This window comes from Vicia villosa, unplaced genomic scaffold (assembly GCF_029867415.1).
Source record: "Vicia villosa cultivar HV-30 ecotype Madison, WI unplaced genomic scaffold, Vvil1.0 ctg.000992F_1_1, whole genome shotgun sequence".
Taxonomy (NCBI): Eukaryota; Viridiplantae; Streptophyta; class Magnoliopsida; order Fabales; family Fabaceae; genus Vicia; species Vicia villosa.
Window position 1 is genome coordinate 45,062 of NW_026705445.1, and position 27,326 is coordinate 72,387.

Below are 27,326 nucleotides of genomic sequence, written 5' to 3' on the forward strand. Positions count from 1 at the left end.
AGAATGAGAGGGAATGAAAGAATGGAATGTTTTGAATGAATGAGAATGGGTCGGGCCGACCCAACAGACCCAAATCTGGAAAAATGACAGCAGTAGGTCGACCTAAAGTGAGGCTGGGTCGACCTAACAGAAGCAACATGAAAAATGACCAATTTAGGTCGACCTAAATTATGAGTAGGTCGACGCAACTGGACCTTTTTAGTTTCTGTAAAGAAAATTCTTCTGTAGGTCGACTCAAATACAGAGTAGGTCGACCTAAGTTTCCTTAAATGATGAAAATGCCTTAGAAATGTTTCTATATGATGTATTTTTGTTTTGTCATTTGCTTGAATACCCAAACATTGTATGTTATGAATGAAAATGATGAACATATATACATATGTAATTGAGAGGAGTAGATAAGAACACATGAAGTCACTATAAGCATGTTAATTGATAGCATATTATAGCATCAATAAAATTTTTGGAAGTGAACAATAAACATGTTACCGCTTTCTCAATATGTAGGTGTTTTGTCATCATTGTGTGGAGTCTTCTTGTTAGTGTGCCGTACTCCTAGATTTGATGATGAATTGTTTTGATGGAATGTTTCACAGCTTGATTTGCTTGATTTTTGCGAAAAACTCGTCTAGTATCGATTACTTGATGTTCTCCCGGATGCGGGACATGGTCCCAAACAATATTCTGCTAAGAATAGGTTTAAAATCTCTTTGCAATGCAACTTGCCAATTTGCACATCAAGTAATGCGTCCTTTGTGTTTTTCGGGTTAACTGTATTTGTGATGTATCTTATACATTTGTGATGGCCAGGTCACCTACATTTCCTCTGCCAAGTATGGTTCTTTAATCTGTCTTTATAGATGACATACCAAGAGTGGTATGTCTTCCTTTATGTGTCTTGAGCACCAGCTGTCAAGGAACCACCACCTTTCGGCGATGTCAAGACACTTTTCCTGCAAAATTAAATTAGAGTAGAAGGTCCCCAATCTTCATTGGGTCCTGGATGGTGAGTACACAATTTGTTGCACTTAGGCAACCATTGAAATACTCCTTTAGGAACTAAAATTCTCCTAAATTTGCATTTTTCAATGGTATGTCCCTTTTTGCAACAATAATGACAGGTAATATGATGAGAATATGGAGTTTTGCTAGTTGATACTTTTGGTACAAAAGTGTATTTACTATATAAAGGAGTATACGATCTTTTGAACTTGTTTGGATCAACCGCAAAAGTCACTTTTGGTTGTAGAGCCTTGTCTAACTTGGCTTTTAGATCTCTTACTTCTTTTTTCCAAATGTGACATGTCTCACAACCAAACCATGATGTAGGATCTATTTCAACTTTATCCTTTTGAATGTCTAGCATAGATTGTTTTAAAGCTTCCATATCCTTTTCGGTTTTCTCAACTTTTGATTCAAGATATGAAAATATTTTCTTATTTGAGGCTAAAAGTTTGAAAGCTTTAATTGCATCTCTATGTAATTCTTCAAAAGCAAGTTTTAGTTGAGAATGAGATACCTTATCTACGAGTTCAGGTTTAAGATGACTTACAGCTTTCTTTTTCTTGTTTTGATGAGCCATGAAACATAGGTTTGCTGATTCTTCTTCATCGCTTGATGAGCTTTCACTAGATGAATCACTTTCCCATGCTATGTAGGCTCTTTTAGATTTGTTATGACCTTTGCTTTGGTTCTTCTCCTTTTCTTTCTTAAGGTATGGACAATCCGGTTTGTAGTGACCGGCTTTCCCACAATTGAAGCAAAGACCTTTGATTTTTCCCTTGTTGTCGTCATCTTGTTTGAACATGTTTGATTGCTTTCTATAGTTGATCAAGCCTTTGTCAGAATGTTTTGCTCCATTTTTCTTTAGATATTTGTTGTATCTTCGCACAAACAGTCCCATTTCCTCATCATCGGAGTCTTCGTCATCACTTGTGTCACTATCCTTTGGCTCTCGTTTTGAGGTCTTGGAGCTCGAAGCTTTTAGAGCTATTTACTTCTTCTCTACCTCTTTCTCCATGTTCTTTTATTTCTTTGTCCTTTTCTCATGCATGTCAAGGCATTTAAGGTGTTGTTCATGTTCCTCTAGTTTACCAAATAGAGTTGTGATGTCTAAAGTGTTTAGATCATTTGCTTCCTTTATTGCTGTAACTTTGGGTTGCCATTCCCTGTTCAAACATCTTAAGATTTTGTTAGTAGCAACTGCATTGGAAACAGGTCTATCAAGAGAATTTAACCGATTTTTCAGATGAACGAATCTCTTCTGCATGTTTTCGATGGATTCACCATCTTCCATGTGGAAGAGTTCGAACTCTTGAGTTAACGTATTGATCCTAGCTAGTTTGACATCATCCGTTCCCTCGTGGGAAACTTGCAATGTGTCCCACATAGCTTTAGCTGATCTACAATGGGAAACGCGATAGTATTCATCAACTCCTAGAGCTGAGATTAGAATGTTTCTCGCTTTCCAATCGTATGCATATCTCTTTTCATCTTCAGCATCCCAAGTATTTTCTGGTTTTGGAACAACTGCACCAGCTGCATTTGTCATGGTGATCTGAAAGGGACCATTGACAATAGCTGTCCAGATGTTCCTATCAATTGCATTGATGTGGACACACATACAATCCTTCCAATAGCCATAGTTTTCACCGTTGAAAACTGGAGCTCTATTGTGAGCCCCTTTAGGTCCGGAAGCCATCTTTCCAATAAGTGTTTCACGTAGCACGGAATAAACCAGAGCTCTGATACCACTTGTTAGACGCTGGCCTTAGGATCTAGAGGGGGGGTGAATAGATCGTTCACAGTTTTACGGATTTAAACGACTTTTCAGCGGAAGTGAATCTGAATCGACTCGCGTCTATTCCGAACCACTATCGAAACGATTATATATGTGTTTAAAAACCAGTCAAAGACTTGAGGTAAATGATAAGAGTATATGTTGCAGAATCAAAGCGTTGCTCTTATTGAAAATCAGATTAACTTTTTGTATGATGGACAATGTTTGCAATGCAGTAAGAGTGATAGAAACAAATATACAAACACTTGGTGATAATGATCAAATTGAAGGTAATTCAATGTGTGGTGGATTGTGATGTTTATGTAAGTTCTTAATTCACAATCTTAACACTCGAATCGTTGATCAATTTGCTATTATAACCAAATATGAACAGAATGTAAATGAAAAAGTAAAAGCGACAAGAACACGATATTTGTTTAGGCAGTTCGTCGATCGTCCTCGCTACGACTACGTCTGCCCCCAATTCCAAATTGAAATTGGGTAATCTTTCATTAATGTTGAAAGTAGTATATACAAAGAAGATAACAAAGCGATAAATGATAAACCAATTATGTCGATCCTTTGAATATTCTTCCCCCTTAATCTTGAGCAAGATCAAGGTTATCCAAGAGCTTCACTTTAATTCCCTTCTGCAGTGTCTTGATTCCTTGAACTCCCCGTTCCTCAATCGTTACACTCAGCCGAATCCTCAATGAACGTCTCTTGATAAAAACCCCCAAGAACCACCCGTCGTGGAGGACAAAACCCGCAGATTTTATTCACCAACAAACCCCACAAACCTTCACCCATTAGGAATCTTCAATTCCGTTCCATGGACGTTATCGAACTCATCACTAACCCGCAACGCAAGAATAATTATGTGTAATTGTGTTGGAGATGATGAAGAACAAAGATGAGAAGCGTTTGTGTATCTTTCAGTCGTTGGTGTTGTTGAATAAATGAGCCTTTGACAATATATATGATAGCTTAACAGTTGGAGATGAGAGAAACAGAATTTTTGGCATTCTTGATCAGTTAGGTCGACCTCTTGTAGTGCTTAGGTCGACCTAGCAGAGCTTGCAGAATTTTGCTCCCAGTTAGGTCGACCTGTTTAAGGATTAGGTCGACCAGAATCTTCTTCAAATGCATTCTGGGGACATTTTCTCAGATTAGGTCGACCTAGTTGTTGTGTAGGTCGACCTAGCAGAGGTATATGGATTTTTCTTCATTTTAGGTCGACCTAGGTTGACAGTAGGTCGACCTAACTGCTGCTTTTCTGCATTCTTCTTGTTTTGCTTGTGTTGAGTCAACCTATAAGCATAATAGATCATCCTGTACTATCATGAGTGGTCAATGCTTGCTTTTCTTTGAGTTTTCTGCTTCCGCCTTGTTGTTTGAATGCTTATTTGAGTTTGCCATGAATCAAAAACATCTTTGAGTGTAATCTTGTTTTCACAAAAGCTTCATTGGTGAAAGGGAGTACAAACGAACATAAAAAATAAAAATACAAAGACACAAACTAGACTTCAAAGACATCATATCTTTCATCAAGCAAAACATTTCCACTTGTGAATTCTGCCCGTCGAAGAATTCTGATAACCTTAGCTTCTTCAAATAAAGCGGATAAGACACGTCCATAATGGATGAAAGATTGTTGAGAGTGTCTGGAAGCCAAGATGGATTCTTTCAGATGATTGAAGATAATGGCTGACAGATTGACTGGAATGCATTTTTGAAGGCAGAAGATAAGAAAATTATTCCTTGAGGATAAAACATTGAGACATTCTCCTCTAGGATGAAGGTTTGTAAGAATGAACCGAAACAATATTCTAGCAAGAGGTTTCAGATTGTCTAGATTGTTATGCTCTCCTAAAGGTGCTGAAGTAATTTAGAACAACGGTGACAACCATATGATCAAAACTTCTATGTTCATACGAATCAGGTTCATATGGACACCCGATAGCTTCAGCAATAGAGGATTGAGTGATCATAAAAGGGATACCATAAATAATTGAAGTGATGCGACTGCCATCACTGCTAACAGAAGCGTAAAGCCAAAAAGTCTTCACAATGTTAGGATAGATGGGACCTCGAAGTATTGCAGTATATCTATACCAACCTTGATTTTCTTAACAAATATTGCTGATGAGACTGTCATCATTCACAATACTAGGACGTTTCTCACAGATGACTTCAAGCAAATTTTCATCTCCGCGAAACGTTTGGACAGCCATAATATCTCACACACCACTTGAGATATTCATCATGAATGATTGCTTAAGATGTTACTTAAACTCCAAAGGAATGAGAATGTTATTGACTAAAATTGTCAAGGTACTCACTCTCTTTTCCAACTCTTTTACTTTGTGCTTAGTATTGTTAAAGCTTAGGACTTCCTCCTTGTTTTAAAAATGATTTTGTATTGTTAAAGCTCAACCTTTTTAAATTCAACCCTTAGTTTTGTATTCTTAAAGCTCAATCACCACTCTTTTAAATCATCCCTTGCCTTGTACTGTTAAAGTTTGGCACCTTTTAAAACTTGTTAAGTATTGTTAAAACTTAACATTTTAAAAATATGTTGAGTATTGTTAAAGCTCAACACCTAAAAAGATTTTGCCACTTGGCTTTTTATTTTCCTTTTAAGAGGAACTACAAATGCTCTGACTTCCCTATTGCACTTAAAGGGTATGTAGGCACACGGTGCGATGTCGTGCTGAACACACTTTTAAAATCTTCTTTTCTCACCATCCCACTCTATTTAAACAAAAACACATAAACATTTTATAATAAAAACAACAATAATAATATATTTCAAAGAGGTTCCTATGGAGTACCTAGATGTGAGGGGTAATAATATCTTCCCTTTGCATAATCAACCCCCAAACCTAAGATCTCTGTTTTTTTATTAGTTTTAATTTTAAAAACTTATGTGGGTTTTATTTCGCTCTTTTACCCATTTCCTTTAGAAATAATAAAGCGCGGTGACAACTCTACTAAAATGTCTGAGATAAGTCAATCAATAATTTTAATCTCAAAATTTCACCGCTACACATTCGAATGCGATTTTACTGATCCTTGCTGGTAATGTTATTAATGGTGCACTTTTATGAATACAAAATCTATTTTCCAATAGTTTATGTGGGGATATAAGAAGAGGGAAAATTTATTAAGTTAAGTGGGAGAAAGTGTATAGTGTAGGACAATCGAAGAAGGGGGCTTATGGATTAGAAATTTGAGATTGTTCAATATCGGGTTGCCAAGCAAATGGACTTGATAAATTGTAATAGAAAAAAGGGGTTTATGGGGTATGGCGCTGGTTAATAGATCTCAATCGTCTAATGAGGTTTTGAATTTGGGGAGATGTAGGTTGTTGAAACACACCACTTGAGTACTTGGTAAAAGAGACACAAAAGTGTTTAATATTGAATTATCAAAGTCATCCTAACCCTCCTTTGTCTAAGTTCCGGGATAAGGTGATTCCCTCAAAAGTGTTGGGTTTGGAAAGGAATAAAAAAACCTTTTGAATGAGAAAATCAACGTTGAAAGAATGATAGAAGAGGAGAAATTGTTATTCTGAAAATGAATCCGTTTAAAATTAAACAGGGCTGGTGATAATATTGTTCAATAGTGTAGGAATCCTAAGACGTACTATAGGTATTACGGTTGACTGATTTACATCTATCATTGTGCTTGTGCAAAAGATTGCTGAGTTTTTTTAGGCTTTGATTGAAGAGTACTGTGTCTGTCTGGTTCAGATAATGTTGGAGAAGGCTGCTGATTAGCGCGTGACTGCTGATTTCTCTATTTGGTGTGATGTTCCTGTCTTTGACAGGTTTGTTTTCATGTCAGTCTAATATATTGATGTTTCATGCTCTTTCAAAAAAATCATTATATATCTTTTCCAATTGTGCAAGAATGTATAAACCCTCTGTCTTTTCAAAACAATTATAACACATTCTACATTCTCTTGATTTGTTGGAACCTTAAAACTGTGCCTTCTGAAAAGAACTCTCCTGAGAAGAGATCAACCTGTTTTAAGGGGCCAGCTCCTAACTTCTGGTTTTCGGTGATCAGTACCTTATCACCAATCAAAAGTGTAATAATGACTAGTGCAAAAGGAGCAATAGCTGAATTTTTCTGCTCTATGATTGGGAACCGTTGATGTCGTTAGATGCTCCAATATACAATGTGAATCTTTTGCGAGAAACCATTCTCAAAAATCATATTTTGTTCTTCCACTTCCCAAAATGAGGCATAACATATCAGCAATGTCAGGAGTTGCTGAATAAAAATTCCAGGATTCGAGCATTAGACGTTTTCTTGATCCTTTAAAATGAACAACCTGCATCCCAGAAATAAACCATGAGTGAAATAATGGATTACAAGTTAAGAGAATAACATATCATAAACAAAAAATTCAGAACCAATCTTCGAAAATATAACTCCAAGCATTCAGCTAGTGAGCATTATACCTTAACACTCAAAGGCATGCCATGAAATTGACCAGCACCCTCAGGTGGAGTCCAGTTGTATATGGCACAGGGTAAGAACAATATTGAAGTACCACCAATGTCATCAGAGAAAGCAACTGTTTTGGTAAACCTGCTGGCATCGAAATGAGGTTTTGACTTCACAACAAAAGCAAGAGCTAACTGATCACCGAGCATGCGGGAAGCATTTATGTATTTTGAGACATAAGTTTTCAAAACCTCTTGTAGGAAAAGCTTTGCCCTGTGTTGATTCTCAAATTGGATTTGACAATTAGATAGCAGAAAAATGGTGAAATAAATCAGGAATCGAACATTCAATAAATCAGGATTTAACAATTAAGGTATAATAAAGTCGACCTGTAAATTTTAGATTTTTTAGGAGAAGCGGACAGGGAAACATGCTTTCAAAAATTAAAATGGCTTGTGGAGAGTATATACTATAGTGTAAAACTTTTTGCATCATAAATGGATCATAATTGAATATTAAAAGTACATTTTTTCTTCTCCGGAAATGAACATGACAATTTTCATGCAATAATAAGTTGCAGGTCATGTATGTGATCCACAAAAAGGGTAAATCCAAGTCAGATGATTGAAACTTTGTTAAACATTGAAAACAGCATAAATACTAGCCAATTACACAATCAGTCTTTAATTTTGATTTTTTGTAATAGTATCATGTAACTGCAATTGTTAGAATCAAAACCTAATATTTATTATTGGGAAGAATTGGCAAATCATATCAATTAGTGTTTAATTTGTTTATTCTATAAGCTAGTATAAATATATAGAAGTGAGTGAGTATAGTCTGTTTTAGCAAGGTTGTCTAAATCACAATCTAGATCTTAGTACGATTTTGCGATCCCACTCACCCCCAATGATTCCGATATTAAGTAGAATTGAGTGTTTTAGCCAAAATGTGGGGGAAAAAATCGTAAAACCATTGATTATGTGTGATCTTGGCCAGTTCGGGCCACGATCGTTTGTTTTTCAATCACCACTATTACAAGATGAGAAGGATGACAATATGCCAAAGCACAACAATTACGGTTTGGTGGAGGCAGTTTCCCACAAATACACTTGCCTACCAAAATATCATGTAAAAAAACTTCAAATATATAGTACTAATATTTTTTGTTTTGGTAATATCTTACGATTTTGGTTACGATCGTGTGTTTTAGCGACCTTGCTACCTCTCCCAATCTTACAAAAGTAATCGGGTAGAATCTTCTGATCTTATGTTTTACGATCTTAAATCCCCTCCTGATCTTATGCAAGATCCCGATCTTGACAACATTGTGTTTTAGACACAAATTCAACAGCAATTAAACAAAACTACAAAAAATATAGTACAGTTCATCTACCTTAAAATTCCATCAGAAGTACCCCTTACAGCAATGAATCCTGAATTCAAAGGCTGACCCTTGTTGTTCCTGAAGGTCAGAGCCATATGAAAATTAGGATGGTCACGGAAAATCTGCCCTAAATCATCAACCACTGCTATATCAGAATCAGTGAAGATGTAATGAGTGATATCCCTTGGATTCTGAGAAAGCTTGTGAAGTCTTGTTTCTAAAAAGGTCTGTAAAGAAGCAAACTAAAGGTTATTTATATAAATTTTAACATCCGTATCATCTTCACAGATAATAATAAAACAAGACTACTAGAACTATGAGATAGAGTGACATAATGTCGAAGAGAAAGAATGATAAAGATAGAAAGCATGCATGATCTATTTCTGTGCATTTAGTATTGATAGACAAAGAATGCTATAGTATTGATGTTGCTTTTAGTAGATAGAAAGAGAATGAAATGGGAAAAGCGAGCAGCAATTTTTAACCAAAAAAAGATCTATATATACTGTGGATACAATGTGATCTTACAATGTAAGACCTGATCCTTTGGAGCATCAACTTGTCTCTTGAATATTCACCTTGTATGGGATACAGAGAGACCCTATTTCTGTGGACTGAAAGGTCAGAAACTGGATCTGTGAGAATAATCACTTCGCTCTGGGGCATCGCTACCTGCATATGTTACCCACACCAAATGTTAAATGATGTCTGTTTGGTATAATTGTCATAAATGAGCTCAAGGCTGAATGACAATATAAATTACCCAAGACTGTATACACAAAGTTAAGAGACTTAAGCCTGAATTTGAGTATGTGAAACACGCTTAACCAAACTATACTCGATAGTTAAGTAACAGTAGAAACAATAATCAAAGGAAATAAGCTCTTTGCAATCTGACAGACCCACGAAATCTATTTAACAGTTACCTGAATGAAGTTAATGAAGACATTCAACACAGCCATTGACCTGTCCATCTTAGTATACGAAGTGTTGCCAACAACTGTTTTTGATGATTTATCATCTACTCTATCAAGAGAAGAATTATAAATAGTAAAGACAGTTACAAATGTAATACTTCCATCTACACCTAATCTGTCATTTGAAGAATGGGTCCTGTTGAGAGCTTTTGATCCTGTGAATTGCGGAGATGTAAAATGCATTATAAGATTAAATAGAAACCAAAATAATACAGACAGGGTAATAAGGAGTAAAATGTGAAACCTAAAAAATGAAAGTTTTCAAACATTTACAATCTACAAAAAATACCATACTTATTGGATGTAAATATATAATGACAATTACGAGTTTTTCTAGATTATGAAACTTACATCAGTAAAAATTCCTTACTTACACAATCACTATGCAAATAAACATACATAAAGTAAATAAAGGAAATTATGCCGGGATATAGATATCTTCAGAATAAGATTTATGAGAAATCAAGGTGATCTTTCTAGGCATTGCCATGTCAGGAGCCTTATAGCACTAGGTTTACCTTTAGCAACATCAAACATGGTAATATATTAGAAGCTACAGCACTTCAAAGCACAAATTGATATTAACTCCTCAATTACATTAATAAAATAAAAGAACAAAAGAAATCGTTTAGCACCTTAAATTACATTTAAGAAGATATCTAATATGGGGCATTTGAGAAAAACTAATACTAGTTCACCATTTGTGAATGCTCTTATGCTATATTATTAAAATCCCAAAGACAAGACAAAAGACAAATTTCACATAGCTATTTTTACTCATAGTGCAAGATGGGTCGTCAGTACTAAGCATCATAAGATACAACGCAAGATTTTAAATAACTAATTTATAGAGACAAAAGGAACCTTGGCATTGCAAACGGTTTGACAAGCCTTGGCCAGCAGCAGGACCAAGAACCAGATGATCAAATTTCTTGTTTAGTTGTTTATGGGGTTCTGACATTTTTGAGCTGTTCAGCTCTCTGACTGCTGAGAATACAACCAAGTGCACTTGTAAAGATCAATTATACATGACACAGAATGATTTGTACTTATAGAAAAAAATTGAAAGGGATTGCCAACCAGAAAACAGATGAGTAAGGAGTAAAATTAATAGAACACCAAAAGCAAAACGACGCCAACCACTGAACATTTTCATGCTTCATAAATGCTCAATTGATGTCCAAAACCATGTAAAAAGAAGTGGAAGAAACTACTGCCCTGCCACCAAAGGCACTGTAGCTGCACAAAAATAGAAAATGAATTTAAGACAATGCTTTTTTAATGCTAAGATTACAAATAGATGACAGAAAAAATTGGATAAAATATGGTAAATTTTTCCATTCACAATTCTTCGGGTTAGGCCCCCCAAAAAATATATATTTTATGTTTGAAAATTTGGGAGAATTGTGTGAATTTAAGGCATATTATATCTAAAAGTAAATAATTATAATTTAGCTCAACCAAAATATGCTGGCCCAGGTGGCCTATCGCTGGCCCTCAATGGACAGGAACAGGCTAGTTGGCGATAATCTATAGTCAAACTTAGGAGCCAAAAGATGCTGTGTGTTGGAATTATTGTTAGTATTGGGAGTTGTATTTATATATTTATTGCTGAGCGTATAAATAGAAGATCAGCCGAGAAAGTTATTTCTAAGGAGTTCATAATAGAGTTGTTAGCTCTAGTGATCAACTAATAGAGATCTTCACAAAATCTCTATGGGGGCAAAGAGTTCAATTTATTTGTTCCAAGCTTTAGAGCATTTCACTTGTATGCTCCAACTTGAGGGGGAATGCATTAACATAGTTAGACATGTACCTAGAGAAGACCATGCATGCACTTGGGAAGTAGCAATGTTATAATTTCACAGTAAATGTAAATTACATTTATTTATTTTTTGCTAAACTTAGAATTTGACTGAGCTGTGAAAAGGACAGACTTGACTGGTGTTGAGATGTATTTGATTTAATTTATATTTCTGATATCTTTAGCTGTTTTCCTAATTTTCTGAATTAGATATTATAAACCATGTAATAGACATTTGACCATGATTGAATCTGAGGTAGAGAAATAAGTGCAGATGGAACATGTATGTTGAATCTGAAACCATAATATAATGATCTGAATAATAGACACATTAAAAGGTACTTATATTAACAGTTAGTATCCGACAGTCATTAACAGGCTGGAAAACTTCTAGATATTAGTTACTATAATTATAATAGATATCAGAAAAAGATAAACAACATCTAACTAAGTATAACTATCATAATATCACTCCCCTTGGGTGATGGCACACTTTTTCCACAAGTAACTCAAGTATCTTTTTTCCCTTTTCAGATCAGATGCATGGATGCAAGTTTGGCCAAGTAATAGGTGGGTTGCAGAAGATAGATAGAGCACGGTCCTTCTTTGTATGACTACATAACCAAACAGGAGGAGCTAACAATAAAATACTTCAATATGCAATCGATGAAGGGAAGCAAGTAAGCCCCTATGTACACGGTAATGTTTAAAGTGGGCAAAACAGGTATTTTGTCCGTGGCAAAAAACAAAGACAGGACTGTTAATCACAGCCATAGTCACAATCAACCACTATTGTAGCCAGCAGCCACAATTAATACAACACTGAAAATTATACACAAATAGTTGTTTAGGCATGGCAGACATCCATTCCTCTATAATTTACAGTGACTGATAACCTCGTTAGCATCAGTACCAACCAACTATTAAGATTTTAAATTGCAGTCGGTAACCACAACTGATTTGCCTAAAATTTAAAACTTTGGCAACTAGCACAATTTCCCAACATCCAGCATAATAAAAATGGTAATTCATGAAAATTAGGTTTATAAATAGCTCTTGAACTTGCAACCATTATTTTCCAAAGGAAACATCTTAACAATCAGTATGTCAGTTGCGAAAACAAGTAACTTGGAAATTTTGTTTCATTACTATGCTAGATAGTTTGAAGTAGAATCTACTTCAGGTTCAGCAGTCAGGCTACAATTTCATCATCAACCTCCAAATCCACTTGTTTATGGAACTTTTACGCCTCTGTCATGAGGTGAATGTATCAATATCTCATACCCTCCACTTGATGTTTCTTAACCAGAAGCTCATAGCCATAGCTAAAAAATACTTCAGGTTCAGTAGCCAAGTTTCAATTTCATCACCATCTTCAAATCAACCTCTATACGGTGCTTCTATGTCTTCGTCATGAGGTGAATGTACCAATATCTCATACCCATCACAGGATGTTTCTTAACCAGAAACTCATTTCTGTAAGCCTCCCTAAGCACGACAGTCTGAATCCTAATCTTATTACAGATGTAAAATATACCAGGATGATGAACCAAAGCCTTCTTAAATCTCGAGCCCAACCCCAAACACTCTCCATAACAAATCAAATTCTCTCTTTCTGTCTTCTTTGACACTAAAAGAGAAAGCAATTCATGCAAAATTGCCACTGTCCACTTCTCTGCCTGGTCACTATTTGAGTCGAGATGAAATGCATTTTCATATGGGGAAATGTAAGGCAACGTTTGCCAACCCTCAACCCAAGCTTTCACCCTTTTCTCTAAAGCAAAACTTGGGGGTAAAAACATGGGAAATGCAATATCATGTCGTCTTTTATCTGCACCATAGTTCGAGCTCATTACCCTCTTCTCTAACTCAGACACAGAAAGATCTTTTCTCCAAGAAACAAGTTCTAAAGCAAGCACAGCTTCCCCAGACGACGGATCGTTTACCACACAAACATCAAAATAATCCGGGTAATAAGCCAAAAGATTTCTAACATAATCATGCGGAAGACCCATATCCCACTTTAGCTTCTCAATCACATAAATCGGCAATCTCTCCATGCCAGCAAGCATCAGAAGCCTTGCAAGCCTCCGAACAGTCTCTTCACGGTTAATAGGAGAATTATGCACTTCCATCTCTTCTTTATGGAGCGATAAAGCCTGAGTAGTAAGCTTAACGCGTGGAGGGAGACCAGGACCCGGTTGGAACTGACAGAAAACATGACGATATTTCTCAACGAATTTGACCGTTGTCATAGGAAGGTCGAGTGAAGATTTCAACATGGACGCATTGTAGATGGATAAGGATTTGGAAGGAGATGAAACAATATGGTTCTTGAGAGAAATTAGGTGTTTGAGATTTTTCTCTTTGAGAACTGCAGTGTCGAGATCGGGATCTCGAACCCATTTAACCCTCGCATTCACGAAAGTCCTAATGTGGTTGAAGTGGTGATAGAGTTTGGAGGAACGAGCCATTTAAAACCAGCTCAATACCCTGTAATGTGGAAACACTCTGTCATAGGGTAGAAACTAAAACTATGTAGCTTTTGTATACAGAATCTATAAAACTAACTAGAACAATTTTCTACTTGGTCTTATCATTAGAGTTGAAGCAATATATGAACTTAAAATATTCAAAACTATTAAATCACAGTGGTGCAAATTACGGAAGAATCATATAATAACACTTTAAAACCCTAAAAGAAAAATCGAAACACAAATTAACATAGGATGAAGGAAAATGTGAAAACAGAAATTGGGAATCTGGACTCACTGATTCTGGCGGCCGACGACGGGATCCGCCAATGATTTCCTGCCGGTTTTACTGAATTAGGCGAGTTGAGATCAGTGCGAGGAATGCAGCTGCGTTTTTGTTGTTGAGTTTGTTCTTGCAAGTTGCAATAATGACACTCTAAGAAGAAACCATAATTATTATTATTATTATTATTTTAATTCTTATCTACCCAACACAAAAAATAGGTAGAGTTACTCTTAGTGTAAAATGCTTTGGAAACAACCAAAAAATATAGTATTTAATAATTAATTAAATAGGATAAAATTAAATGTTGCAGTGTGATTGGTGGAAAGTACACTACCCAACTTTTTGTGATGGGTAGGGTGAGGATTGCCCCCACTTATAAGGACATGTTCAGGCCATATATTGTCCGATATCCGATGTGGGACTCTTAACACACCCCCTCACGCGCATGGAAATAAATGGTGGGTGGCCCGATAGCGGAAACCATAGAAGGTGGCCCACCGGATCTTAAACGAGGCTCTTGATACCATATTAAGAAATGTGGTTGGACCTAACTCAACCCTACAAAACCGGCTTGTAGGGTGAAGATTGTCCCCACTTATAAGGACATGTTCATGTCATATATTGTCCGATGTGGGACTCTTAACAAATTTAAATTTTGATAATTTGTTTAAGTTTAATGATGCAATTTGATAAGACGGACATATTAGATTATAAGAATAAAAAAATTTGATTTGTTTATAAAAAAATTAGGGTTAACGATGTAGACTTGTAGATACGGTACTTTTTAAGCATAAAAATTACAAATTTTTTGTTAATGTTCGCATCAGCAAAAGTCCGCAAAAAAATATGAAAGATATAATAGAGAGAAAATGTTTAAAACCTTTTCTTGTTTCGCAAAAAAAAATGCAGGCAAAACGAACATATCCAGCGAGACGGACTCGTTTTTCCACTCATAACGGTTCGTTTGGTTAGGTTTTCTTACACAAAAGGAGAGAGGAGAGGAGAAAATATTTTAAATTAAGTATGTTTGTCCACTCATTCCTCATTTTGATCTCAAACCAAGTCACAAAATCTTTCTATTTCTCTCGTCTTTCAAAACTAAAATATTATCTGAATATTTGAAACATTTCATTCTTTTTTATTCTAAATGGTTCTGAATATTTTTACATTCATTTTCAAACTGAGTAACCTAAACACCAGCATTTTCATTCAACAAAATTTTGAACATGCCTTGTCTAAATTTATAGTTAGAATCATTATTCGTTAGAGAAGCTCTGAAGCTTCTTCAATATGTATTTATCACCAAGATAGATGTACACCTGACCAAATTAACCGATCAAGCACCTCAGACAATCTAACCCTCTCTCAGCTAATAAAGTTATATATGTATTGACTAATAATTTTTTATCTATATATACATATTTTTTATATGCATGATAGGAATTCAAACCCTTTTCAAGCTGATACGCATGATTGAGTGAGAGTCGTGACCCTCATCTTTAACATGCCAGACGAAGCTTTGATTCTTAATCGAATGAGAGTCACGATTCTTAGCTTCAATATATTGAATTCCTCCTCCAAGATTTTATGTTTGGTTGAGTGAAAATCTCAACACTTTATGATACATCCACTTCTTGTCTAACAATCAGATTGTCATGATATGCACCTCTTCCACCTCGATCTAAGGACTACTCCTTGGACCAAGGACGAGAACTTTTATGCTTTGTTTGACAACTTGTTCTTAGAGATGATAGGATGTCGATAAGACCAGTCATGCAAAATAAATATCATGTATCATCTGTGATACAACACATATGCAAAACACATGAAATGTATAAAGACTTTGTTTCCAAGACAAACTTTGTTCTGGAATCAATTATCAATATAACAAATTTAATCGACAATAGTCTCAACAAAGGAACCGTGATTACTAAATGTCAAATTCAAATCAGTCTCTGTGATTTGAGACTCCAATGAGATGCCAAACTCAAACCATTACCTGACTCTGTCAGCAAAACGCTTAAAGGGCTATTATTCAGGTTGAACTTTTGGTTGACCCAAGTCCAATACTCCAACTTCAAGTCTATATAAGCTTAACACTACCGAGCACTCAAAATACACATTTATTAATCCAAAAAACTTCACAGTCAATACTAACTTAAGTGTTAGAGTGCTTGCAAGTTCTTTTCTCCAAAGTTGACGACCAATATTTTACTCAATACTATAATCAAGCTATCATTCACTAGTCTATTATCAACATTGTGAATATAAGTTTTACACAAGAATACATGACCTCTGAAAGTGAACTTGTGTTTATCAACCATGAATCATCAATGAAACAATCTTTGCATCTAATTTGTCATATTATAGTTTAATAAGAGTACAAAATCAATCTTTTCTTTTGGTGAGAAGAGGAAGATGATGATAAAAATAATAGGAGAGATGGGGAAAAACAAATTGAGGGTGAGAAAATTTAAGAGATAGAATAATGAATTTAAATTTCAAATTGAAAGAGAGAAAGAGAAAAAAAAAGTCTTCTTAAATTTATTCTCAACTTCCACTTGTAATATAGCAATAGCTAGTGTTCTGGACTGGGTCAAGGTTAGGCCCAACATAGTTTCGGCCCGGTAAACCCCAGAGGCCCAGGTTCCTCCATGGCCCACCTGTGTCTAGGGTGCCCACCTTAGACATGCTCGGCAAGACCGTATCCACGGACAATATGGCGCCCGACAAGACTTCTCCCCGCGAGCTAGTCAACGCCCGACACGAGCGCTCCCCGCGAGCACCCTCGTTGCCGAGGACCCTGCTCCTCGCAGGGCTCTTTCATATCCGACCCTCCGAATAATACGGAGCCAACGTGGTCCCTAAAAAACCGCGTCTCCCTTAAACTTCGGAGCGGTTAACCAGGACAGAGGGCATTCACGCACCTCCGATATTTCCGCTCAGGAAACCTGGCAGTCTCCTAGTTGGGCTTGGAAGTCCAACCCAGTAGCGAGATCATGGCCCAGCGCTGGGGGCTATAAATACCCTCTTTCACTAGAGGGTCAGGTATTCACTTCTTTCTAACCTTTAGCTAGTACTTGCCCTCCTTTGCTCGTCTACTCACTTTGGCATCGGATTACCTTGCAGGTACACCCCCTCCTCCTTCCTAGAAGATCCAGTCCGAGCAGCCTGCGACGATTCTTCTGATCAGGTACGATCAGTGGCGCCGTCTGTGGGAAACTTGCTTCCCCATCTTTAACAAATAAAGATCAAAGCTAATCCTTTTACGATCGTCATGGCTGACAACAACAACATCCCAAGCGCTGATCCCTTCCTCCTGTAACAGCTAATCGAGGAGTCCACCCGCGAGGGGGCAAATCGCCGTAGGCAGGAAGGAAGTCGGCATACACCCGCCGGGCAGAGAAGGCTCGGGCATGAGACCTCGCAACCTAGGAGGCAGCAGATCCAGAGCATCCTGCAGCTGCAGGACCTCCAACAGGTTCAGAATGTCGAACAAGTCCCTCCCGAGGGACACGTTCAGAACGGGGAAGACGAGCAGGCCCGAACCCACAATGGGCCAGAACATCCCCAAAATGAAAATGAGACTGACGCCAGAGACGGGCATGCTGCTTCCTCATTCATGCACACCTCCGACAGGCGGAGAGCCCGCCATGAAGAAGAGGAAGAGCCGCTCAACATTCCCGAGGATGCTGACCCCATCACCGTCCGTCTGCTCAAAGAACTGCAAAAGACGAACAGCCTCCTCCGAATTCAGGACGACCGTATCCACGAGCTGGAAAGGAAGCAACGACACCGCTCCCCTCCGCGGAGACACTACCGGTCGCGCTCCTACTCCTCCTCACGCTCACCACCGAGGAGACACCGTCGGCGTTCCCCATCTTCTTCACGCTCTCCACCTAGAAGACATCGCCGCCGGAGATCACATTCCCACTCTCCACCAAGAAAGAGTAGGAAGAATCAGAGACCAGATGTCACTGAAGCAAGAAGCCTCTCCCCTGAACAGGATCATCGGGGCCCCTCCAAAGCTGTGCTGAAACCCCGCGAGCGTCCTCCTCCTCGGGACAATCGCGCCAGTCCTGACAATGACCAGGGAAGACCCCGGCGAGGCAGACACTCAACTTCACCAGGATCGAGCGACGAAGAAGACTTCCGCAGCCCTTTGTCCGAGAACATCCGGAGAGCCCGCCTCCCTCGAGGGATGGAAAAACCGCCAGTGTTGGACCAATACGACGGAACCACTGACCCCGACGATCATATTCGGAGCATCGAAGCGGTCATGGACTACCACGTCGTCAAGGGCTCTATCAAGTGCCGCATCTTCCCAACCACCCTTAGGAAGGGAGCAATGACTTGGTACAGAAACCTCCGTCCCAACTCCATCCATTCCTGGACCGAGCTCAAGGAACTCTTCTTGAGCCACTTCACAGCCTCCCGACGACAACCGAAATCGGAGGCCAATCTCGAGGCCGTGATACAAGGACCCAACGAACCCCTTCGGGACTACCTCGACAGGTTCAACAAGGAAGTCGTCCAAGTGCAGACGGCCGACTACATGAAGAGATACCTCTTAGAACGAGGACTTCTCCCCGGAAGTGACTTCAAGAAGGCCATAAAAATTGAGAAGGTGCACACCATGAACGCCCTCCTCCGCAAAGCAAAAGCATTCATCGATTTCGAGGAGGGCGAGGCAGCCGCGATCAAAGCTTCGAGGGGCAATGACGCCGCTCGCAGCTCAAACCTCGATGACGCAGGATCGCGCCGGGGACAGGATAAAAGGAGAGACGATAGGTCCCGAGACACCAAAGAGCGCCGAGGACCGGCAGGACGGTTCAACGATTACACTCCCTTGAACGTCTCGCGCGAAAAAATCCTGGCTGACTGCCAAAACACCGAGTTCAAGAACTCCAGCATCAGGCCCCCGAAGTCAAATCCCACCAGGCCGGGGACGGACAAATCCAAATACTGCAAGTACCCCAAGAGTCACGGGCATCTGACCGACGAGTGCATACATCTCAAAGATGCCATAGAGACCCTGATCAAAGAGGGCCGCCTGTCGAAGTACACGAAGAAGGGAGAACCTTCCCGAAGAGAAGCCCCTCGGAACTCTGACGAGGGCAATTCACCAGACAGCCGACCGCTTCAAGTCGCGTTGTCCATAACCCGACCGGAAGATTTCATCCTTTCGGTCGGCGTGACGACCGCCTTCAGCACCTGGGAAAACTTCCCGACCGCAATGGTCATCTCCAACGGCGGTGACCCCGGCTCTCTCACTATCAGCTCAGTAAAGAGAAAATTCGATGAGTTGATCAGCGCCAATTCGGATCTCGCCCCTACTCTGCGGAAGTTCAAAGGGAAATCGGATCCGATCACTTTCTACTTGGAAGAGTTGCCCGGCGGAGCTCCGAACGCCACGATCCCTTTGCTCGTCCGAGCCAGAATGGCAAATTTCGACGTCCGTCGAGTCCTGGTCGATGAAGGCAGCTCGGTCGACATCATGTACTCTCATCTCTTCCGGACACTCCAGCTGGACGACTCGCACCTCACTCCCTATGTGGGTTCTGATCTCCAAGGCTTCAACGGGGCCACCACCAAACCGTGGGGTTACGTCGAACTGATAGTCACTTTCGGAGAAGAGGAAGCATCCAGGCAGGTCAAGACGAGATTCCTGGTGATATACTGCAAAACTCTCTACAACTGCATCATCGGACGCCCTACTCTAGCCGAACTCACTGTCGTCCCCTCCACTGTGCACCTCAAGATGAAATTCTACACAAAGCGAGGACGAGTGGCCACCATCAACGCAGACATCGAAGCCGCCAGAAGGATCTTCGATGCCTCCGTAAAGGGGTTGCAACTGATCGCCCCTCCAACAGACCCCAACAAAAAGCCGAGGGCCAAAGACAATCATCCTCGGGGAGATCAACATCCACCAGACGTCAGCTCAATCGACCTGGATGCTCGGTTCACTGACGAAGAGCTGAAGAATGCCGAAGAGACGAGGCCAAAGGCAACTAACCCCGTCCGGCCCATCCCAGACGGGGACTTCGACCTCATCCCGCTGGGCGACAACCCCGACAAAGCGGTAAAGATCGGCAAGGACATCCCAGATCTACCGAGGAAGCAGCTCGTAGCATGTCTTCAAGCCAACGCCGACTTGTTCGCCTGGAGCGCGGCGGAAATGCCCGGACTCGACCCCGAGGTCGCCTGTCACCACCTCTCCATTGATCCAGCCGTGAAGGCAGTAGTTCAACGTAGGCGTCGGCAGTCTCCCGAGAAAGCGGAGGCTGCCGAGAAAGCTGTAAAAGACCTCCTAGAGGCAAATTTTATTTCCGAGGCCAAGTATTCAACTTGGCTCTCAAACGTTGTACTTGTCAAAAAATCTAATGGAAAATGGAGAATCTGTGTTGATTATACCGATGTTAACCGGGCATGTCCCAAAGACGCTTATCCACTACCTAATATTGACAGGCTGGTCGACAACTCGGCCGGCTATAAATTGTTATCATTTATGGATGCTTATTCAGGTTACAATCAAATCCCCATGGCGAGGTGCGACAAGCAGTGCACGACGTTCATGACCGAGTCGGGCAATGATTACTACAACGTAATGCCCTTCGGACTCAAGAACGCCGGAGCCACATACCAACGGATGATGAACAAGATTTTCCGAGGAGAGATCAGCGACACCCTCGAGGTGTATATGGACGACATGATCGTCAAATCCCGAGAAGACTCCGATCACATAGCACATCTTGAACGAGTTTTCGAGCAGGCCAGATCCTGCAAGATGCGTTTCAACCCAGAGAAGTGCACCTTCGGAGTACGGGCGGGCAAGTTCCTCGGCTTCTATCTAACCGAGCGAGGAATAGAAGCCAACCCCGACAAGTGCCGAGCATTCTCGGAATTTCCTACCCCTAACAATAAAAAATCTTTCCAAGTATTAAACGGAATGCTCACGGCACTATCCCGCTTCGTCGCAAAATTCGCCCAGCATGCCCTCCCATTTTTCAAGTTACTTCGGAAAGAAGCGACCTTTGAATGGACTGAGGAGTGCGAGCAAGCACTGTCCCACTTCAAACAGGTGCTCTCCAAGCCGCCCGTCCTCTCCCGACCAGATAGCAACGAAATTCTATACCTCTACCTGGCCGTCTCAAACGAGGCGGCCAGTGCGGCCTTGATCCGAGAAGCGGAAGACGGACAGAAGCCAGTGTACTTCACAAGCAAAGCCCTACAAGGGCCCGAGGTGCGATATCAACAGATAGAGAAAGTCGCACTAGCCCTAATAACGGCTGCCAGGAGGCTGAGGTACTACTTCCTTGCCCACACCATTGTCGTTCGAACAGACCAACCCATCAAACAACTCCTCAGCCGACCAGACATGGCCGGGAGAATGCTAAGATGGTCCCTCGAGCTATCCGAATTCGACATACAATACGAAGGTAGGAAGGCACTGAAAGCCCAAGCGCTCGCCGATTTCGTGGCCGAGATGACTTCGATTTCCAACTGCCCGAATCCCACCGAAAACAAGTGGACCATCTACGTAGATGGCGCTTCGAGCAACTCGGGGAGTGGAGCCGGCATCATCCTGGAAAACGACGAGGGGCTCATCATCGAAGTATCCTTGGTCTTATCTTTTACCACGTCGAATAACCAGGCCGAATACGAGGCTCTCCTAGCAGGCCTGCGCCTCGCCGAAGACGTGGGCGCTCGAGAGGTCATGATTTATACCGACTCCCAGCTCGTCGCCTCCCAAGTCAGCGGCGATTACCAAGCCAAAAACGACACACTAGCCGAGTATCTCACTCTCGTCAAAGAGAAAATGAAAAGATTCTCAAAAGCAGACGTAGCGCACATTCCCCGGGAACATAACTCACGTGCCGACATATTATCCAAACTTGCGAGCACGAGAAAGAAAGGAGGAAACAAGTCGGTAATCCAAGAAATCTTGCCCAGACCGAGCATAAGCAAAAACGTGCAAGCTCTGCAAGTATTCGCTATCGGGGACGACCATTGTTGGATGACCCCGGTATATAACTTCCTCACCAAAGACGAACTTCCCGCTGACGCGAAGGAAGCTTCAGCTATTAAGAGACGAGCCTGCTCGTACGCCATTATCGGGGATAAACTATACCGACGAGGCTTCTCCATCCCTCTCCTCAAATGTGTCGACGCCTCGCAAGCATTCGAGATACTCCAAGAGCTCCACGAGGGGATCAACGACCAACATCTCGGCGGCCGGTCACTAGCGAGGAAAGCTCTTAGAGCCGGCTACTCACTAGTGCAGAAAGTACTTTTTACATCGGGTGAAAAGTACTTTTTACATCGGATCTGGGCCCGATGTAAAGCCAGGCGATGTAATAAGTCAAAGACATATTACATCGGGCCATGGCCCGATGTGAAAAATTAATATACCACATCGGTTAAATTCATACGTCTGATGTGAAAAACAATGCAATTTTTTAATAAAAAAAATATACACCATATTTTACATCGGTTGAACATTTTGCCCGATGTAATAGATGTTGTTTACATCAGTTTTCCACTTTGCCCGATGTAATAGATAAGTTATTACATCGATTTTTCATTTCGCCCGATGTAATAGGTTTTCTGCTTTTAGGCATATATTAGTTGTTTTTCCTATTAACCTGTACTTTTTTTTTCCTAGAACACACAAACCAAAGTTAGGTCGCTATTTTGCACATTTTTCCCACAACACACAGACCACATTTAGGTCGCTATTTTCATATTTTTCTAACAAGTGAAAGATATAATTTCATTGCACCAAATATATATTCGTCAAAATTTACAAAAGTATTAATTTAGGATACAAAAGTGTACAAAATTATAAGAAAGTTTACACACGGTACAAAATAACAAAACAACAAATATCCAACGATTTAAGTCCATTCGCCCACTTGAAATACCAACATGCATCCACGAGAAGATGAGTTGTAGCTTCTGAAGACAACATCAAAATTACATTTGCTGAGAATAAACAATAACACTAATTAATATCAGCAGACAATACCAAATTCAAGAAACTAGCTCGGATAAAAAATATAGACAATTCCATATAAATAAAACTTAATTTTTATATAACTCAAAGAAACATGTTGCCCAACGGAGTCGCAAATCATAGAAATCATCTTGTGTTAATTCTGTAGGATCATCAAATACCTAGAATACGTAAATAACAAATATAACTCCTACTAACCTTAAAATCGAGGGTATCTCGAGACTTCAAAAACTCTTCTCATACTTCTTTAATAAAATTATACCTGACATGTGCAGGAGCGAGATTTTTTTGGGATTATTAACATACTCGTCTGTGAGTTATATCTTAAAACCTCTCCATCTCATACTCGTGTGTGTGTGTGTGTGATTATAGATAAATAAATAATTTCTTAGCATGATATCACATGTTAAAATAGTTCTCAAGTAAATAAACAAATAATTTTTTCTCCAATTTTTTCAAAGAATAAAAATCATCTTAAGAAGAAAGTAAAAAATGGTTTCAAACATGCTAAGTTAAGGTACCTGGAGAGTAGCTGGAGTAACTGTCAATGATTTTATCTAAGCAAGCTGAGTAGAATCAAAGGAAGCTCCTCTTTATATGAAGATACTGCTGCATCAATGGTAGCAAAAATTATTGATGACAACTATGAAATTTGTAATAATTTAGTAATAAAAACAGTAAGTTATTAAACTTGGGCATTAAAAACTAATTATAATGTACGAACATGGATAATACATATGAATAATGCTTGTTTTAGCTATTTGTGATCCATATTTGTACAAGATTTACTAATATAATTAATTAATGACAAAAACTATAATTCTGCAACAAGTTTGGATAATACATGGAACATGGATAATACATATGAATAATGTACAAATAAAAACAAATATGAATCACTAATATAAAAACTAATTACATTAATTAAATTACAAATAAACAGGGGATTGAATGAACTCCGTTAATTATTATATTAGCGTACTGAGTATGAATTGAATTCCAATCACAGGAATTGAACTTAGTATTATATTAGCAGTTAGGATTTAAAACTTGAACCTTGTCTAAAAATCCCAACTCAATCACTTGAGCTACAACTTAGAACAAAATGTTAACTCAAGAGTTAACATTCATAAGCTCGTCTTCAAATTGTTCTCCATAAATGTGTTGTTTTAAGGTATAGCAATAAGATAATCCGAGTATACAAGAATATCATACTCAAATACTCATACAGAACCCATCAGCGTTAACAAAATAAATATCTAAATCCTCTTTATACCCAGTTTCTTAGCAAAACTAGAAGTAACACCGGCTCGATTTTTTCATAAACAAAGCACGTGTTAGGACAACTCAACATTAACTGCCACAAATCATATACAAAAACAAGATGCAAATAGCAACACCGTTTCCAGTCATAATCACAAGAACATGGTAAATAAATGCCATTCAATAATCAACTACTCATTTGCAAACTCACCAAACAAACACTTACACAGCATTAACATAGTAACTAGCATGAAGTAATCATAAATCAAAAGCCCGATGTAAAGGCCAAATTGTAAAGGGGCACCTAAGTGGGGCTTGATGGAGACAAGGCCTAATAAAGCCATGCTTTGCTTTCGGGCCAAAAATGCCACACGAAATAGAGTATCAGATCTAAGCATATGTTCTCATGTTTCAGACCTTGCTCTGTCACTCTACTTCAAGTTATGGGACACTGGTGGATACTAATGTAATTCAAAGCACCATAGTAGACATCAATTCCTGGGATTTCAAAAACATGCTTTGGTTTCAAATTTAAAACAAAAACTGTTCAACACAAACATAGAATACCCTCCAAGTATAGAAATCATAGATTCCTAGTAATCCAATCCAACATTCCCAATTTCTCATGCTACTATCATTTAAAACAATGGCATCTAGGTTTCCTTAGTATGAAAATGCCTGTCTATAGTATTATATACACAAAACTCAAATGCAATAAAGATTTTTTTATTTCCATTACAACAAACCAACAAGTTTCGTATTATCACTAGTTCTTCCTACACGCATGGCATATAAAAGAACCAAACCAATAAGTTTAAACAAACATTAGAACATGGAACTGCTACCTGACATATTAGATAACAAAATCATGCAGGGCGTGCTTACTCGATTAACCATTGTTTTAACTTTCGGTCCCGTGTTGTCTCTCATCCAAAATTCGTTTCACAAAATCATCAGAACCCAACAATTCACTAGCCCTTCGATTAGTCACACCAAATTCACCACCAATCAAACACTTAGAACTCATTTTACTCATTGGCATTGAAGCCCATCCAATCAACTTCACAGCTTCCTTCGAACTCAAAACCCCTTTCCCAACCTTAATCCTCGCATCCCTAAAAGGAGCCAAACACTTCTCCCTAGCCAACCCAACACATTTCTCGCGCACTTCACAAATCTCTCGTTCCTTCATCCTTCAAATCCGAGAGTTTGGGACCGGACAGAACCTTCCACCAAGGAGGCTTGCACTTGCTGGAAGCATTGATGGCGCAACCGATCCTCGCCCCTTCCTCACATTGCTGAACGATTTTGCGCTCGCAGGCTATGAATGAAGAGGCCCAAGCTTGTGCGTCACGGAAAGCCAGAACGTAAGGACCCGCGGATGGATCGTCGGAAGGACTTGCCGGTAACGGTCCTCGAAGTAAGGGGATTGGGCGGTCGAATTTGAAAACGGTTGATGAAGGTGAGTAGTCGTCTTCGAAATTCGTGCGGTCTTCGGATGCATCCATCGCCATTGTTAGGGTTAGGGTTTGAAAGGAATGTTTGGTTTAATGGAGAGAAGAACTCAAAAAAGATAAATAGTGCAGAGTAAAGAAAAATGATTGAGAAAACCCGGCGGCTGATACAAGCAATTTGAACGGCAGCGCAACGAGAAATGAGAAAGGTACGGTAAGAGAACGGCAGCGCAATGAGGAGCTGTAACTGTTGTGCGGCGAACGAATGAACAATGAAAAGAATCTTACGGCGAAAAGATTTGCTGCGCTGAAGTAGAAGAACAATGAAAAGATTTGCAACACTAAGAGTATTAGGGTTTTTGGGAAAAAATTTGTTAACATTTCCCATCGGTTTTTATATTGGCCCGATGTAAAGGCCCATTATGCTATATTTCTCATTGGTTAGAATCAAGGTCCGATGTAAAGGCTAAATTGTACGTGACATTTTTCCCATTGGTTTATATATATAGCCGATGTAAAATCCCTCATAAAAGAATTTCGTTTTATTTACAATTCTGCCACCGCCTATTTTTTATTTATTTTATTTACAATACTGCCATTGTGTTATATATTTTTATTTTTTCATATATTTTTTACATCATTAGAAATAAATACCTGATGTAAAATTGTTTGACAAATATTTTTCACATCATATAACGTAATACCTGATGTAAAATCCTTTATGTAAATGTCATATTTTTAGTAGTGACTATTGGCCGACCATGTAGCAAGACGCCAAAGAACATGTCCAGAAATGCGACAAATGTCAGCGTCATGCCGACATGCACTTGGCTCCCCCAAACGAACTTGAATCTCTCTCCTCGCCTTGGCCTTTCTCCACCTGGGGAATGGACCTCCTCGGACCTTTCCCAATCGGTTCGTACCAGAATAAATACCTAGTGGTCGCCGTGGATTACTTCACGAAATGGATAGAAGCCGAAGCGCTCGCTAAAATCACATCTCAAAACGTACTCCGTTTCTACAAACGAAACATACTCGCTCGGTTCAGGGTACCACAGGCCATAATCACCGACAATGGCACCCAATTCACTGACCGAAAATTCCAAGAGTTCGTGGCCAAGCTCGGCACGAAACAACATTTCACCTCGGTCGAGCATCCTCAGACGAACGGACAAGCCGAGGCAGCCAATCGTGTCATCCTCCGAGGACTGAAGAGGAGACTCGGCGAAGCTAAAAAAGCTTGGGTCGAGGAACTACACAGTGTACTTTAGGCATATAGGACGACGCCCCACTCGAGCACGGGCGAAACTCCATTTAGACTAACATACGGTACCGAAGCCGTGATCCCCATAGAAATCCGAGAACCTTCTCGGCGCACCGAATCACCCCTCGAAGAAGAGCTCAACGACGAGGCCATGAGGGAGG

General features: G+C 39.7%; 2 protein-coding genes and 1 long non-coding RNA gene across 4 annotated transcripts; all 3 read right to left on the reverse strand.

The window, feature by feature from the left end:
- Positions 1-6,653: 6,653 nt before the first annotated feature.
- Positions 6,654-14,316, reverse strand: LOC131632736 (uncharacterized). Of its 2 annotated transcripts, none has more exons than XM_058903467.1 (8): positions 14,178-14,316; positions 10,682-10,840; positions 10,466-10,585; positions 9,551-9,756; positions 9,153-9,296; positions 8,634-8,851; positions 7,252-7,510; positions 6,654-7,121 (listed from the first exon to the last, which is right to left on the reverse strand). In XM_058903467.1, the coding sequence occupies exons 2-8, from the start codon at positions 10,755-10,757 to the stop codon at positions 6,993-6,995; spliced, it is 1,152 nt and encodes a 383-aa protein (XP_058759450.1). In that variant the 5' UTR covers positions 10,758-10,840; positions 14,178-14,316; the 3' UTR covers positions 6,654-6,992. The 2 variants fall into 2 exon arrangements, with proteins under 2 accessions (XP_058759450.1, XP_058759449.1); XM_058903466.1 differs by having other exon boundaries at positions 10,466-10,588.
- Positions 10,848-14,310, reverse strand: LOC131632737 (protein WHAT'S THIS FACTOR 9, mitochondrial-like). The gene is made up of 2 exons (XM_058903468.1): positions 14,178-14,310; positions 10,848-13,898 (listed from the first exon to the last, which is right to left on the reverse strand). The coding sequence occupies exon 2, from the start codon at positions 13,877-13,879 to the stop codon at positions 12,806-12,808; it is 1,074 nt and encodes a 357-aa protein (XP_058759451.1). The 5' UTR covers positions 13,880-13,898; positions 14,178-14,310; the 3' UTR covers positions 10,848-12,805.
- Positions 14,317-22,969: 8,653 nt separating the features above from the next.
- LOC131632731 (uncharacterized) lies at positions 22,970-25,603 on the reverse strand. The gene is made up of 3 exons (XR_009293115.1): positions 25,293-25,603; positions 23,706-23,790; positions 22,970-23,153 (listed from the first exon to the last, which is right to left on the reverse strand). It is a non-coding gene; the product is annotated as an uncharacterized LOC131632731 (long non-coding RNA).
- Positions 25,604-27,326: the final 1,723 nt, after the last annotated feature.